The sequence below is a fragment of the Myxine glutinosa genome, chromosome 9, assembly GCF_964187855.1.
Source record: "Myxine glutinosa chromosome 9, kmMyxGlut1.1, whole genome shotgun sequence".
In the NCBI taxonomy this organism is placed as follows: Eukaryota; Metazoa; Chordata; class Myxini; order Myxiniformes; family Myxinidae; genus Myxine; species Myxine glutinosa.
Window position 1 is genome coordinate 74,622,788 of NC_136269.1, and position 15,933 is coordinate 74,638,720.

At 44.2% G+C, this 15,933-nt stretch overlaps 1 protein-coding gene across 2 annotated transcripts in view; it reads right to left on the reverse strand.

Moving 5' to 3' along the window:
- LOC137435308 (glutathione S-transferase omega-1) overlaps window positions 1–15,679 on the reverse strand; it is a 49,752-nt gene extending 34,073 nt beyond the window's left edge. The window contains exons 1-3 of one of the 2 annotated variants that reach the window (XM_068128982.2): window positions 15,175–15,679; window positions 8,587–8,689; window positions 5,686–5,908 (exon numbers count right to left, since the gene is read on the reverse strand). In XM_068128982.2, coding sequence (XP_067985083.1) covers window positions 5,686–5,908; window positions 8,587–8,689; window positions 15,175–15,208 — 360 coding nt within the window. In that variant the 5' untranslated portion in view covers window positions 15,209–15,679. The remainder of the gene's footprint in view (window positions 1–5,685; window positions 5,909–8,586; window positions 8,690–15,174) is intronic. The other variant, XM_068128983.2, reaches the window with a different exon arrangement.
- Between the last annotated feature and the right edge of the window lie 254 nt (window positions 15,680–15,933).

Consider the following 15,933-nt stretch of genomic DNA (forward strand, 5'->3'; position numbering starts at 1 on the left):
GCCTGGGAAAGAGAAGGAAAGATGTCGTCATCGAAGGGCAATAGTGGGCAGAAGCACATACTCGACAAACGTGACGCATGGCTTGGCATTAGTCTGGACTGAGGCAAAACATGAGCAATGGTGGCCAAACTGTGCGCAGAGTTCAATGTGGGCTGTGAGCATCCTGCGTCGTCAGAAGGGAACTTCACTGGGCAGGATATCATAGCTGGGTTTCTCTGCACAAACCACTCAACACCTGGCAACACTCGTTTGCTGGTCCAGTGGTGCAAGGACAATAGGCTATGGACTGCCGAGCAGTGGAAGAATGTGATATGATCTAATGTGTCATACTTCACCATGTTCTCAATGAATGGACGTGTGCACATGTGGCGACAGCCTAGGGATCTCTACAACATGAGTGCCTGATTCCAACAGTGAAAGTTTGACAGTTCCATAATGGTGTGGAGCATATTTTCTTGGCATGGCCTGGGCCCACTCATTCCCTTAGAAGGCAGTATTTATGTAGCACGCTATGTTACTGTCCTGAGTGATCATCTGCATCCCATGATGCAGCATTTCTTCCTTGCTGGGGGTAGGTGTGTCTTTCACGATAACAATTTGCTCCAGTCCACAATCCACGTGTCTTCACTGGCTGGTTTGATGAGCATGAGGACGATGTTATCCCTCTTCCATGGCTCCCCCAATTACTGGACCTCAATCATATAGAGCATTTATGGAAATGCCTGGAGAGGTGCCTATGACAATGGTTTCCACCTACATCAAACTAATGTGAATTGAAGGACTTCCTTGTGGAAGAATCGTGCCACATTCCTGCAGTACAGTCCCAGACCCTTGTTGACGCTATGCCATGTCATATCAATGGTGGCCCAACGTCCTACTAAGTGACATTCTGTTGGTGTTTCCATTTTTTGGTCCACTACCTCCTGTATGTATGTAAACAAACAAATCAACACAGCATATTAGATTTGAACATGAGGTACCAGCATTATTTGGTGGATGTTAAAGATCTCATGGTGTCCTTTGCAAAGAGTACGTGAGCAATCATCCCCACCCTAGCCAAATTCAATCTCCTGCTCTAATCGACAGAGGGCGCTGCATCAGTGGCAACAGTGTTCCCAGCAAAAACACAAAAATAGAGAGTCCAAGCAAGTGCTCAGATGGAAAAAACCAACTAGACTAACCCAATAATTGTGAATGTTACAGATGAATAGCAATTACTGCGAACCTATTTACTGATCAACCCCAATGCTTGCATTTGCTGATCACATTCATTGGCTGCTCATCACTTTACATTGACTGCAATGTCTCTAGATCTGAATCCTTGCAACCAATAAATTGTCTTAATAAATCAAGTTTGGAAACAGTACCGACACCATCCAACATCTGAGAATGGCTGACGTGGAAGTGAGACAGTCTGAAAAGAGCTATTTCAAAAATCTTTTAAAAAAAAGCTAATTCAAATCTTATCAGTGCTAAGCATTTCTCATTTTATTTTTAATTCTTCTAATTTATAATTAATACCTCATTTTAATGAGGAATGTTTAACACATTGGTGGGATGGACATTTTTTTTCAGATAAAATGCCATGGGCTGGCAGGATGGCCCAGAGGTACACACACTCACCTTTAAGCTGTCTAGTCCTCATCTCATCTCCATCTCATCTGCTCCATCATTTGAACACCTGGCTTTAAAACTCTCTGGTCGCACGCAGTCAGTCATGGCTGTCGTCTACCGCCCTCCCAAACCACACCCATCATTCCTGTCTGACTTCTCCTACTTTCTGACCCAGCTATGTTCCCTCTCCCCCTCAATCCTCCTCCTTGGTGATTTCAATATCCACATGGACTCCACTGACTCCACAATAACCACTGACTTCACTGATTTACTCACCTGCTTTAACCTCACTCAACATGTCGACTTTCCTACCCATATCCGTGGTCACATTTTGGACCTTGTCTGCTCCACTGGATTAAATTTGCACCATCTCTAGGGCTCCGACCTCACCCTCTCTGACCACTTAGCCATCACTCTGACCATCAACATCCCCGCCCCAACACCAAGGCATTATCGCACAATCAACTTCCGTAAGCTAAACGCTCTTTCACCTACCTCATTCTCATCCATCCTCTCTGAAAAAATGTCCACTTCTCCCTTCATTGACCTCCACACCCCTTCCGACCTCACTGACTACTACAACCACACTCTCTCCTCCTGCCTTGACCAGCTTGCGCCTGTAAAAACCAAAACAGTTTCTTTCACCCATTCTGCTCCCTGGTTTACCCCTGAACTCCACCTGATGAAAACTCGTGCTCGCCAACTTGAAAGACTCCGCAATAAAACGGGTCTCACAGTTCACTCCCAAGCCTACAAGGACCACCTACAACACTACAAAGATGCCCTCTCCCGCGCCCGCTCTGCCTACTACTCTCAAATTATCCACTCTGGCTCCGGAAACCCAAAAGCACTCTTCTCGACAATAAACAAACTCCTCCGCCCCCTGAACACCACCACCCAGTCATTCACAGTAGACAACTGCATCTCCTTCCTCTCTTTCTTCCAACGCAAAATTGACAACATCTACAACAGCTTGACCACCGCCGCACCCACTCCCCCTCCAACCACCTGCCCCCCCTTGTCCTGCCATCCCCTGTCTCGGTTCTCCCCAATCTCCCCTACTGACCTCTCTGAACTCCTCATAGGAATGAAAACTGCCACCTGCACTCTTGACCCCATCCCCTCCAGCTTTGTCAAAGCCTCCCTCCCTGCTCTCTCTCCACTTATCATTGCAACAATAAACTCCTCCCTGTCTACAGGCATCGTCCCACCTTCCCTCAAAATTGCTGCTGTTACCCCCATTCTAAAAAAACCTGGTCTAAACCCTGACACCCTAAACAACTTCAGACCCATCTCCAACCTACCCTTTCTGTCAAAAGTTTTGGAACACGCTGTAGCCACTCAACTCAAACATCATCTCTCTGCCAATAACCTGTATGAAACATTCCAATCCGGATTCCGGTCCAACCACAGTACTGAAACTGCTCTCCTCAAAATCACCAATGACCTTCTCCTCTCCTCTGACGCTGGCAACCTCAACATTCTCGTCCTCCTCGACCTCAGCGCTGCCTTTGACACCATCGATCACACTATCCTCCTCACCCGACTTGAATCCACCTTTAACGTTACCGGCACTGCCCTCTCTTGGATTAAATCATACCTCTCTGACAGATGCCAGTTCATCTCCATCAATAACTGCAAATCCCCCACTGCTCCCCTCCCCCAAGGTGTCCCCCAAGGTTCAGTTCTTGGCCCCCTCCTCTTCATCCTTTACCTGTCCCCGCTCGGTCACTTAATCCGCCGTCATGGTCTCGAATTCCACTGCTTCGCCGATGACATCCAGCTTTTCATCTCCACCAAGTCCGTCTCCACCGACACCCACTCTATCCTGACAAACTGCATCACTGAAATAAAATCCTGGCTTCAAATCAACTTCCTCAAGCTTAACTGTGATAAATCTGAAATAATCATCATTGGCCCAAAAACGCTCACAAAATCCACCCATAACTTTGCCCTCAACATCGACGGTATCCCAGTATCCACCTCCCCTCACATCCGGAATCTTGGCGTCATCTTTGACCAAACCCTTTCCTTCGACAAATACACTAAACAGATCACAAAGTCAGCCTTCTTTCACCTGAAAAACATTGCCCGTCTCCGCTCATCCCTCTCCTCCACGGCTGCAGAAACCCTCATCCACGCCTTCATCACCTCCCGTCTGGACTACTGCAATAGCCTCCTCTATGGTTCACCCTAAAAAATCACCAATAAACTCCAATACATTCAGAACTCCGCTGCCCGTCTACTCACCCATTCCCGGACCCGTGACCACATCACCCCCGTCCTTTACAAGCTTCACTGGCTCCCCATCCCCCAGAGAATCCAGTACAAAATCCTCCTCTTGACATACAAAGCCCTCCATAACCTGGCCCCGTCCTACCTGGCTGACCTCCTCTCCAGACACACTCCCACCCGCAACCTCCGCTCTGCTGGTACCAACCTCCTGACCCCCTCCATCCGGACCAAATTCAGATCCTGGGGGGACAGGGCCTTCTCCATCGCTGCTCCCACCCTCTGGAACTCACTACCTCACACCATCAGAGACTCCTCCTCACTCACCACATTCAAAACATCACTAAAGACCCACCGGTTCAACACTGCATTCAACATTCAACCCACAGCATTTAACCCCTGACTATCTCTTCTCCTTCTCCCTCCTTTTGCTTTAAATATTTCCCTATTGATTCTTGTCTTTTTGCAATTGTTGTTTTCATGTATTGTTATGCATTATGTTTGCCACTCTGTCAAAGCGCCTTTGGGCTTCTGGAAAAGCGCTATACAAAATAAATGAATTATTATTATATTATTATAGTCCAGGTTCAAATCCCAACCCAGATATAAACTGTCAATCTGGTGTTTCCCAAGCAGGGCGATTCATCAAAGTGTGTGCCATCCCTCGGATGGACGTTAAACGGACATCCAGTCTGCCGGTGTTTGTTGGTTGACATTAAAGGTCCCACTGTGTCCTTTGCGAATGAGTAGGTGAGCTATCACCGTACCATGGCCAGATTCCTGCCCTAACTACTCCTGGCACATCAATGCAAACCACACAGTATAACCCTTGCTCAGGAGCTGCCTCAGAAGCACCGACTTGGGGGGAGAAGGCTCTGCAACGAGTTTGGTCCATCAACGAGACAAAAAGACCTACTTCAAACAAATGCCTGTAAATATATTGTGTACATGATATTACCTGTCTGTGGCACGACCAGCCTCAGTGGCATAATGACTAGAGTGTCCACTCTTGAGTCCGGGAGGATGGGGGTTCAAACCCCGACCGAGGAGTAACAAAGACTTTAAAAATGGTACGTGCTGCTTCCACGATAGACAATCAGCATTTTAAAAGGATAGAGCACTTACAACCCAGTATAAGTGGGCAATAATAGCGCAGGTTTATATGGGCTGAATGGCCTCCTCCTGCATCAACGTTCTTTGTGAGGGAACTCGTATTATTAGTCTACCATATAAAACACACTCGGTTTGTAAGTTTGTACAGATGTCTGTCCCCCTTCATAAGGGAATGTTATAAAGGCCAATCTTTTAACACGAATGTGTGTTCACTATGGTCTATTTTAAGGATAAAACAAACTCGAAAACATTTTCCATAAAAGAGTAATTATCTCTTCTATTGGAATTGTAGACGGTGGCATGCAAACCGAGCCTCAAGGGCGGTGTATAGAAGTGTTTGTTTAAATAACAACAAATACAAGGCGCAAGGAGGTAAAATTCGCTGCACGTGATGTGCAGCGCACGCAAAGTAAAACGAGTTCATTTATATCCGTAGGATGTCTAATAAATAAAGATATAAGCACACCTGACACTAGGCCGAGGCATCAGACTGTGGCATGCTCACGAGGCTGCACCATCGAATACACTGTTGAAACCCGTCATTTTTGACGGGCTTTTTACTGGTTGATTATAAATGATGAAGATTAGCAACTGGTGGATGTTTTAACAATCGGTCAAAGAGTAAGTACAAGCCAAAACTGTTGGAAGTTGAAACATCAGTGTGTGCACAAGTAGTTCAGAAAAGTGCGAGCACTCTACCAGAAAAAGTACAACATCGAAGCATACCTCAGAGAAAAGTGTGATAAAGGTCCGTTGCCGAGCTTTTCCATATGGGTCTGATGGGTACAGAGCAGGTGCGGGAAACAAATCTTCCAGAAGGTCACAGATGATGAGCGATTCAGACACAAACTTTCCTTCTGCATTTTCTAGCAGGGGAACCTTGCCTCCTGGGGAAACCTTAAGGAACCATGAAGGCTTCGACTTCAAGTTCACATTCACGGTCTCGTAGCTGCCAATGCCACAGAGAAATTAAAGGAAAGGAGAAAACCAAAACAAAGCTTCCCATATTATAAAAAATAAAAAAAAACAAGAAGAAAAAGACAAAATGCCATGGTTTTAGTAATTTTGCTGTATGGAGTTCAAGGCCGCCATTCGGCCATCTTTGGTCAGATTACAAAACAAAATCTTCTGCATATGTATACTCTCATGTATCGTCTTTGTACCAAGTTTGAACAATATCGGTCCATGCATGTCCGATAAAAGGTTGGGAACACGTTTAAGTAACAAAATGGCCACCAGTCGACAATATTTGATCACATTGTGAAACAAAATGATGTGCTTATATACAACATCATGCATTGTTTTTATGCCAGGTTGGAACAAAATCGGTCCATACGTCTTTCAAATATGGTTGTGGACACACGCACGGACGGGCGGATGGATGAGACCCAATCCATAAGCCCCTGTTTTGGTCTAAGTCCAATGGGGGCTAAAAATGTCCCGTCACCTTCACAAGTCCTATGACACATATCAGCTCCAACATTTTGATCGATATTTGATGGTACTTTTAACAGTCGCTTAGGTTGTTTTTACACTGAACGGAAAACTTATGGGTAGGGAATGGCAATTGTGAATATGACACTTCTGAAGATGTGTTAGACTTACCATAGCACAAAGATGGCAGATGTACGATTTTTTTTTTCTCATGCTACAATTGCGGGTGGTGGCAGGCCAGCTGTCCAACCAATGGATATAGAGTGGCCATACACACAGATATATAAAAAATATATACATTGTTGATATACAAAAAAACTAGGCGTGCCTCCTGTCGCTTCGCCGGTGAATTTAATCAAAACACAGCATGCTGTACTTCACAATCATATTGTATGTCTATCGGTGATTGTCAATAAGGATGTAAATGAAGTAAACCACACAAAATAAGAACATTTTATAACATGTAATTGTTGTTGTGGTTGTTGTTGTTTGTGTGCTTCTTCCTTGCAAGTTTACATATTTTTCTATTGCTTCGAGAAGTATTCCTACATTTCCTTTTGTGTGCTCCTCCCATGTCCATGTAAAGGGTTCCTGCTGTCATACAATAATAAATGTTAGTTGGAACTGCTACATTCAAATTTGAGGTCCTGCTTCTGCTTCTTCTTCTTCTTCAAACACGGAAACAGTCTTTTAAAACGGGCTAGTTTGTGGTTAAACAAACATTTTTTTTGTTCAAAGTAAATCGATTGATAATAAGCTTCCAAGTAAATTGATTACTGTACTAAGTGGAAATTTTCATGCGATTCCATTTTTGTGACTGAGCAACATGAAAAGGTGGTTGCGCATTTTTTTTTTAGCCCCCGTTGGGCTTTGTCCGAACCATATCTTGGATATGTATGGACCAAATTTGTTCATACTTGGCACAAAGACAACACATGACAGTATACATATGCACATCATTTTGTTTCACAATGCCATCAAAGATGGCCGACTGGCGGCCATTTTAGTTGTAAAAAAAAACAACCTGATGTTGAACAAGTCCTCAACCATTTATTGGACATGCATTTACCGATCGTGTTCAAATTTACCAATCTTGTTCAAGCAAACTCAAACTAACTTGGGAGTTCGTCATAGTTAGTTAGTTAGAATTATAAGTTAGACGCCTATTGATTGAGGTCAAGAGATCGACGTAGGCCGAATTTCTAAAATTGTCAAATTTCATCTGATTGACTTGAACATTGAAGAATATTTGCAGATTTGGTCTTTGGAATAAACCACAAATTATTTTTAATGTCAAATTTGTTTTAGGGATTTCACAAGAATTGTGCATGCTCTGAAAGACGTCTAGTTTGTTTGTCTGCAGAATAACTGGACAACGAGGGCAGCTAGAATTGCCAAATTTGGAACAGAGCTTCATGTTGTGAATGCCTCAAATGCGTTAAACTTTGAACTCACAAAAAAAAAAAAAGGAAAATGAAATTTACTCCAAGTATATAAATCTTCATGTCATGAGCATGCAACAGTACGAGTCAGCACCATCTGGGGTGGTTTGCATGAAAAGGAAACCGGTGTGATCTCCATAGAGTGCGTTCTAGTTGCACCTGTGACCATGCCAGAAAGTCTGAATGTGGTCGTCTAGTATCTATAAATTTGTTGAGAGAAGTTAGCAATCATCATTGATCATTCTTGTTTATGACATCAGGGTCACCCACGAAGCAAGAAGACACGAAAGTCAAAGGAACAAACTTGATAAAGCCACATAGTTAATCATGATCCATGAAAGTAACCCCAAACCTGAACCTAAGCTTAACCGATGCCCTTGTGGTTCAGGCCTTCACCTGCCATCCTGGCGATTGTTAAATGTTCCGGATTTAAGAGGGCATAGTGGGTTGCAACAGATTATCAAAGGCCACTAACTAAGCACCTATGGGGACGCGTCCTCTTATTACATTCTAGCAAGAACATTTGTATACGTCACAAATCTTTTGTAAGTAACTAGTGAGGAGAAAACGAGACTACGAGGAGAAAATGATCTTCACCAACATCTAATCATGTCGTTGACCAGCAAGGGCCATCCATCTTGGCAAGCACAGCATCCGCCAACAAAGTGCGAAGCACATGACAAAAAGGTGTTAATAGGTGACATCAGGAAAGATTCCAAATGTAATGAAAGAACAACAAAAAGGTACATACGACACATTCTTTGCTTGGAGCACAAGATGCACCCGCTGAACAAAAGGACAGAATCGCATCCCATAAATGCGCAGGCCTTTGAGGTCACCTGGAGCAGCATCACCTACAAACAAGTGGAGGTAAACCGTGGAGGATTTAAACATTTATTTCTTCAAGACACAAACTTTACTTGATGAGCAGTGCAGCATTAGATATTTCGAATTGCCAAACGGCATGCCATGACATAACGTGACTCGACGGACACAGAAAAAAACAGGCACAAGGATAAACAGCAAATCAAGGTAAAGGCCAAAATCCAATACTATTGGAGATTTATTGCAGACAGGATAAACAGTTTAGCATCCTGTTCAAAATGGTGTATTCAATGAGGCCAGAATATACAGCATCAACTAAACACAGGGATCCAAGTCCGCTTAACATGGCGTTCTACTGTGGCATGACCTGGTAAACATGGCATGCTCGATAAGGGCCATCTATTATTACATAAGCGTGAGGAGGGGGAGTGAGGGGAAGGAGGATGAGGAGGATGAGGAGGAGGAGGAATAATTTGAGAAAGGGAAGAGAAGAGGAGAAGATGTTGCAGAGGAAAGGTTTGGGGGAATGTGGGAGGAAGGCAAGAGAAAAAGAAAGGAGAATGGAAAGAGCCATATGGGTTAAGGTAAATTAAAGGAGGGAAAGATGTGAGAGTGGAATAGCGGAGGGGTCTTGGGGGCCGGATACAACAACAAAAACATGCATTTTAAAGGCCATTTTCCCTGCTAGAGCGTGGGTTAGCCTTGCGGTCCCCATGACAATCTTCTCCATTTTGCCCTATTTTCTGCATCTCTCCTTGTTAACCCCCTTGCCCGCATTTCTTCTTCCACCATCTTTAGCCAAGTCTTTCTCGGTCTTCCCCGTCCTCTGCTTCCTTCCACGTTCATTTCCACCACTCTTCTCAACCAGTCACTTTCATCCTTCCTCAACACATGACCAAACCATCTCAACCTGTTCCTCTTCACAGCATCAATCACAGGCTCTATTCCCATCATCTTTCGCAATTCATCATTTGTCTTCCTCTCTCTCAACGATACTCCGCACATCCGTCGAACCATTCGCATTTCCACCCTTTCCAGCCTTCGTTGCTGCTCTACATTCATGACCCATGTCTCGCTCCCATAAATCATAACACTTCTCACACATGCAGCATACACCTTTCCCTTCAGCTTCAACGACACTCCCCTCATCATCAGCACGCCACTCAGTTCCCAAAACTTCTTCCATGCACATCTCACTCGAGCAACCGTTGCCGAGTCTGATCCACCTTCTCCATTCAGCATGTCTCCGAGGTAGCAAAATGTTTTCACACCTGTATATATAAATTAATAAAAGCAATTCTCCATTTTGCATACATAATAAGTAGATAGTCCGAACCAGACGTCCAGTTCTCTGCACGACTTTGCAAGAGGAAATGCACCATTTGTGGTTAAAAGCATGAATTGTTTTTATTTATTTATCTCAATCCATGATTTTGCTGATCCCAAGGCCGACTGTTTGGTATGAATAAGCATTTCTTTCCAAAGTCTGTGATATGTCTGGTAAAGGAATGGAAGAGTTCATCAAATGATGTCACAATCACAAATCTTGTTAAAAGGCGTGCGGGTCTGATTACATTCACATGTTAAACTTGAGAAGTAGCTCTGGCAAGGTGTGCATGCAGGCATACCTCTACTACAACTACTGCAGGTGTACAATCACCATTCCCACAACTACAGTTATACAATCACCACTACTATACAACTTTATTATTATTATACAATCACCTCTAACACTACTACTACTACAACTACTACCCTACAATCACCTCCACTACAACTACTATGATACAATCACCACTACAACTACTATGATACAATTACTTCCACAACCACTACTACTATTATTGCTCCTACAATTGTACTTTCACCAGTACTACTATTGCTGCTACAGTTATACTATTATCACCACCACCACTACTACTACTACTACTACTACTACTACTACTACGATAAAGGAATAAATATGAATAAATAAATAAATAAGCAAATGAGGGGAGGTGAGCAGTGATACTGCATTTAGGTAGTTTCACTAGAAGAGGGTTGATGGTGAACAGTGTGAGCCCTGCATACACCTGGAGGGGAGAAAGCACAGAAAGAGCAGAGAGTGCAAGACCAGAAACAAGATTGAGAGACTACCAATCTGTCTGCGATGGCCAAGTTATAGGTCCATAAACTTAGCTTAATCGCAGAAGATTCCAATAATCTTGAAGGCCTCGGTTTCCATGGCGTCAAGCTGAGCAAGGTGTGAGGCAAGGGAGCCAGCCCAGAGGGAAGAGCAATTTTCCTCCAAGCTGCGGATGAAAGCCTTGCAGGTGGATTAGAGGTCAGGTGTGCCAAGGAAGGATTTTGTACAACGGAGGATGCCCAGTCAGTGACTGGCTTTGGAGGAGACAACTTTTAAATGTGGTTCGTCCAAAAAAGATAATGGCTGAAAGCGAGACCCAAGAGCTTGAATGACTGAATCTCTTCAAGAGGATTGTTTAAAAAAGTAGATGGGAGGGTTTGCCAAATGGTCTTTCCGAGAGAACGAGAGAGAGAGACAGAGACTTGTTGGGATTGAAAAACATTCCAGGTGTTTGACCAGCTCGTGATTTTATCAAGGTCTGAAAAGAGGGAAGAGGCTGCAGCTCACCTGTCTGAAGGATGAGGGATGTCTCGGCAGAGGATGGAGCCATCAGAAAATGGAGGATTTTCGAAAGCTTGAGAGAAGTCACTACTATTATTATTATACAATCACCGCCACCACCACTACTACTACAAGTACTCCTACTATACAATCACCTCCACAACTACAACTACAGTTATAAAAGAATGGCACTCGGTAGAGCGCATACCTTCACCAGGCTGAGCAGTTTAAGTTTTGTATCCCACTAATAGACAGGATCTGGATCCAGACATGAACCAAAACCGAATCGGCTTGTTGTTGTCGCCTAACCAACTCATCCACATACTTTTGTTATAATCCGTCCACAACTTTGAAATACAATGCTATATATCCTTTTTGGCTCTAATCACTCGATGATGAAGAATCACTTAACGTGATCACCTGGTGTTGGCCTAATGGTTAGGGCGGCGGGCTTGGGATCCTCAGGTCCTGAGTTAGAATCCCGTTGAATTAACGCCAGGTGGGGTTGACTCAGCCTGTCATTCCTTCCGAGGACCGGCAAAATGAGTACCAGGTAACTGGTTATAGAGAGGCAACGCATCAGCGGCAGACGCACCCAAAGAAAAATGATGCAACCAGCAGCCGGGTAGCTGCACACGAACCACCCACTTAACGTACTCCAACGTCGCAACGTTTGATTTAAATCCCTTCAGCTGTTCTCAAGTATGACATTTTTACCTGACATGACCTCTGACCTATGATGCCAAAATCTAATCAGTTCATCTTCACATTATACATACCTGTACCAAGTTTGACTTGGATCCCTTCGGCTGTTCTCAAGTTATCGCTGTAACGAAAACCTATCATGGACGGATAACCCAAAAGGAATAAAAAAATAAATCTCGTATCCAGATCCGTATTTAAATCTTCACAAAAATTGAATTAAGTTGTCCTTGCCACAAAGCTCAACCTGTCCACCAAGTTTTGTCCGAATACGTCCACAACCTTTTGAGATACCGTGCTATACATCGGTTTAGCCCTATAACTCAATGGTGAAGAATCACTTAAATTCTTTGATCCGGATCCCGATCTTCACCCAAATCGAATCATGTCGCCCTTGTCACATACCCAGACAAACAGACATAGAGGTGAAATCATACCCTCTGCCCACCTTTGGTTGTGGAGGTAAAAATAACTCCTCCTCCTGCTACTACTACTAATACTAATACTACAGTAAGAAAAGTCAAATTCAGATTTTTGTCTTTTTTTTTTGTATACTGAATCGAGGCTCGTGAAAGAGCTGACATTTACTTCACAAACAAATCAACCAGACAAACAAAATATATAAAAAGAGGGAGCGGAAAACAAGAGAAGGGGAAGCACACAAACATTTGAGGGCACACAACATTTAAGAGCAGGGAGATGTGTGGGAGGGAGAGGGCTTGCGGGGAGGAGGGTGGCAGAAGTATCAAACACAAGGACACCAAGGACTTCCAGGACAGAAGTTGGTATTTCAAAAAAGTGGAATTGGGGTGAAATTAGCGGGGATAGAAAAGATCAAGGTTTTGGATGGGGGACATCCAAAATACTGGAGACATGATAAGAGATAGTGGTGACCAGCTGTTTTAAAGACCTGGAGGGTGGAGTGGGATTTAAGAGAGTGAGGGAGTTTGTTCCAGAGGCGGGAGAAAAGAGGAATGAAGGAGTGAAGGTGAGCAGAGAGTCTTGATTTTGGCAGTTTGACCATAAGAGGGTTGCAGGCAGATCTTGTGCGACCTGTAGGAATATTTGTGGGACAGAGCCCAGAGAGAGCTGGGGGGGGGGGGGGGGCAAAGCCAGATAGGAGTCGGTAGCAGACGGAAAGACCACCAACCTGCCTGCGGTGAGTGAGTGAGAGGCCCTTGGAGTTAGCTTCATCGCGGGAGATTCCAATGATTCTGAATGCTTTGGTTTCAACAGCGTGAAGACGAGCTAGGTGTGAGGCAGGTGCACCAGCCCAGAGGGGAGAGCAGTATTCCATTGAGCTGCGGATGAAAGCCTTGTATGTGGTGAGGAGCTCAGGTCTGCCAAGGAAGGACTTCGCACGACGGAGGATGCCCAGTCGGCGACTGGCTTTGGAGGCCAGATTTGAAATGTGGTTTTCCCAGGAAAGATCATGGCAGAAAGTGAGACCCAAAAGCTTGAGTGACAGAACTTCTTGGACAGGATTATTCAGAAAGTAGATGGGAGGGTTGTCCAGTCGGTCTTTTCGGAGAGACATCGTAAGAGTGTGAGATTTGTCAGGATTGAAAGACATGTTCCACTTGTTTGCCCAGTCTGTGATTTTGTCCAGGTCTGCAGAGAGTGAGGAGGCTGCAGACTGCCGATCTGAGGGATGAAGAATGGAGCGACAGAGAGTAGAGTCATCAGCAAAGAGATAGAGAGGATTTTCAAGAGAGTCAGAGAGATCATTGATGAAGACCAGAAAAAGCACAGGGCCCAGAATACATAATACAAGTAATATAGTACATTAAACCAAGATAGCAGACACCAGTCCATTTAGTGGAAGAGATGCTGGTAGCAGTGGTTTGGTACCACGAGAGGAGAAACAGGTGCAAGAAGACTTCGAGGAGCATTTTGGAAAGTCAGCACAGTCAAAATCAAATCTTCATCTTTGGGGAAAAAAGGCATTTCAGACTGTGAAGTGAACTCGGCAGCAAGCGCAGCGGACGACCAAAAATAGGTGATTTGGGAATTCAAAACATTAAAACATCCGTTCTCAGATCTCCGGAAAAATCATTACGGAAACGTTCTGCAGAGTTGGGCGTTTCGTATTCATCGTTACATCGTCCACAATAGGTGAGGGCGAGACTACCGGAAGTAAGCTGTAACACGTGCCCTTTTGTGGTTTGTTTTCAACGTATCCAATCATGTGACCGTTGTCGCGAAGGGCGCACTAACCGGAAGTTACGTAGTTCCAGGGGCACCGATGAAAGACTTTCACATGAAACTATATAACCAACTGTCATTTGTGAATTGCCAGATGCAGATCATGAAAACAGGTTGACATCTTGTGACCGCGACCACCGCGCAGTCCTGCTCTGACCACTTGTGACAATGCTCTGACCACTTGTGACAATGCTCTGACCACTTGTGACAATGCCCTGACCACTTGTGACAATGCCCTGACCACTTGTGACAATGCTCTGACCACTTGTGACAATGCTCTGACCACTTGTGACAATGCTCTGACCACTTGTGACAATGCTCTGACCACTTGTGACAATGCTCTGACCACTTGTGACAATGCTCTGCGGGGGTACGTCAAAGGTGAGGTTAGAGAAAATCACATGGCATCTCGTGATGAACTGAAACAACTCATTCAGGAAGCATTTGGCACCATAACACATGCTATTTCGCATCAGTTTTCACACAGCACGTGGAGAAAAACGATCTTGTGCCATGACAACGGATGACGTCATATGGATGCACTCCATGTCTCAGGAGGTATTTTAATTATTGTATTACTGTAATATGTTATTATTACACCTGTTATTATGTATTATTGTAATATATTATAACTCATGGGGCTTATGGCTCACCCTCCGTGTCCTGGGACTTATGACCCACCATGTACAATCTACAGTGTGTTGTACTCCTAGTACTTTAACTCCCAATCCGTTCCTCTCCGGGCACTAACTCGTTTTTGCGTTACTCCTTGTTATCCACTAACGCAAATTTTTGGTTTGCTCCTCCATGAGAAAAAACAACAACTGCGTTTCCTCGGGTGCATGATGGAGTTGCTTTAACCAAATCCTCCAGATCCCCACTTGACCTGACCAGCGGAACCAATCCCACAGAAGCGGACAAATTGATACAAACACGTTTGAAAAGAGGAATAAAACACAAATACTAAAATGAATGGCGTACCTTGTCGCAAAGCTTTACCACCGATTCGCATCATTCTCAGGCCTTCGGTGTTCTCCGAAATGGATGATTATAAAATGGTTCCTGATCGTCGCGTTGTGTCGGATTTATACACCACCGACCGCGCTGTATCAACAATGTTGTTGTTGTTGTTGTTGTTGTCATTCCAGCCCTTAAATATGCTGCGATTGTCGCAGGGAAAAAGCTCTTTTTAAGTCGTCGTTATTATTTATACGGATTAGTATTTAATATCAGGAACCCAAAAAAAAGTTCCTTTTGTTGCAGAATCGCAAAATGACGTTTGGTGAGTTCACGCAACACGGAGCAGAGAATCCACTTCCTTTAGGTAAATGTTCGCGGATGCAAATTTTACTATCGATGGACGAGGTGTGTGTGTGTGTGTGTGTGATAATAATAAAGGAGTCTTATAGTTATATAGCCCCATCAAGCAGAGTTAACGACCCTCGTGGCACTTTACATTATCATGCGAACGCACACACACACACACACACAAACATACACACCTTCACTCTTGTCCTATTCCTCTCCCTCCCCATTCAAAACCCACAGATGTGTACTCTCCCCCGCACACGTCCACAGACATACTCTCGATCTCTGTCCCACCTCAAACCAAAGGGAAAACTGGACTTAGACTTTGAAAGACTTGTGAAACAGATAGGTTTTGAGGGAGGTTTTAAAATTTAAAGGCAGGAAGAGAGTCAACATGTCGAACAGAGGAAGGCAAGTCATTATTGTGTGTGT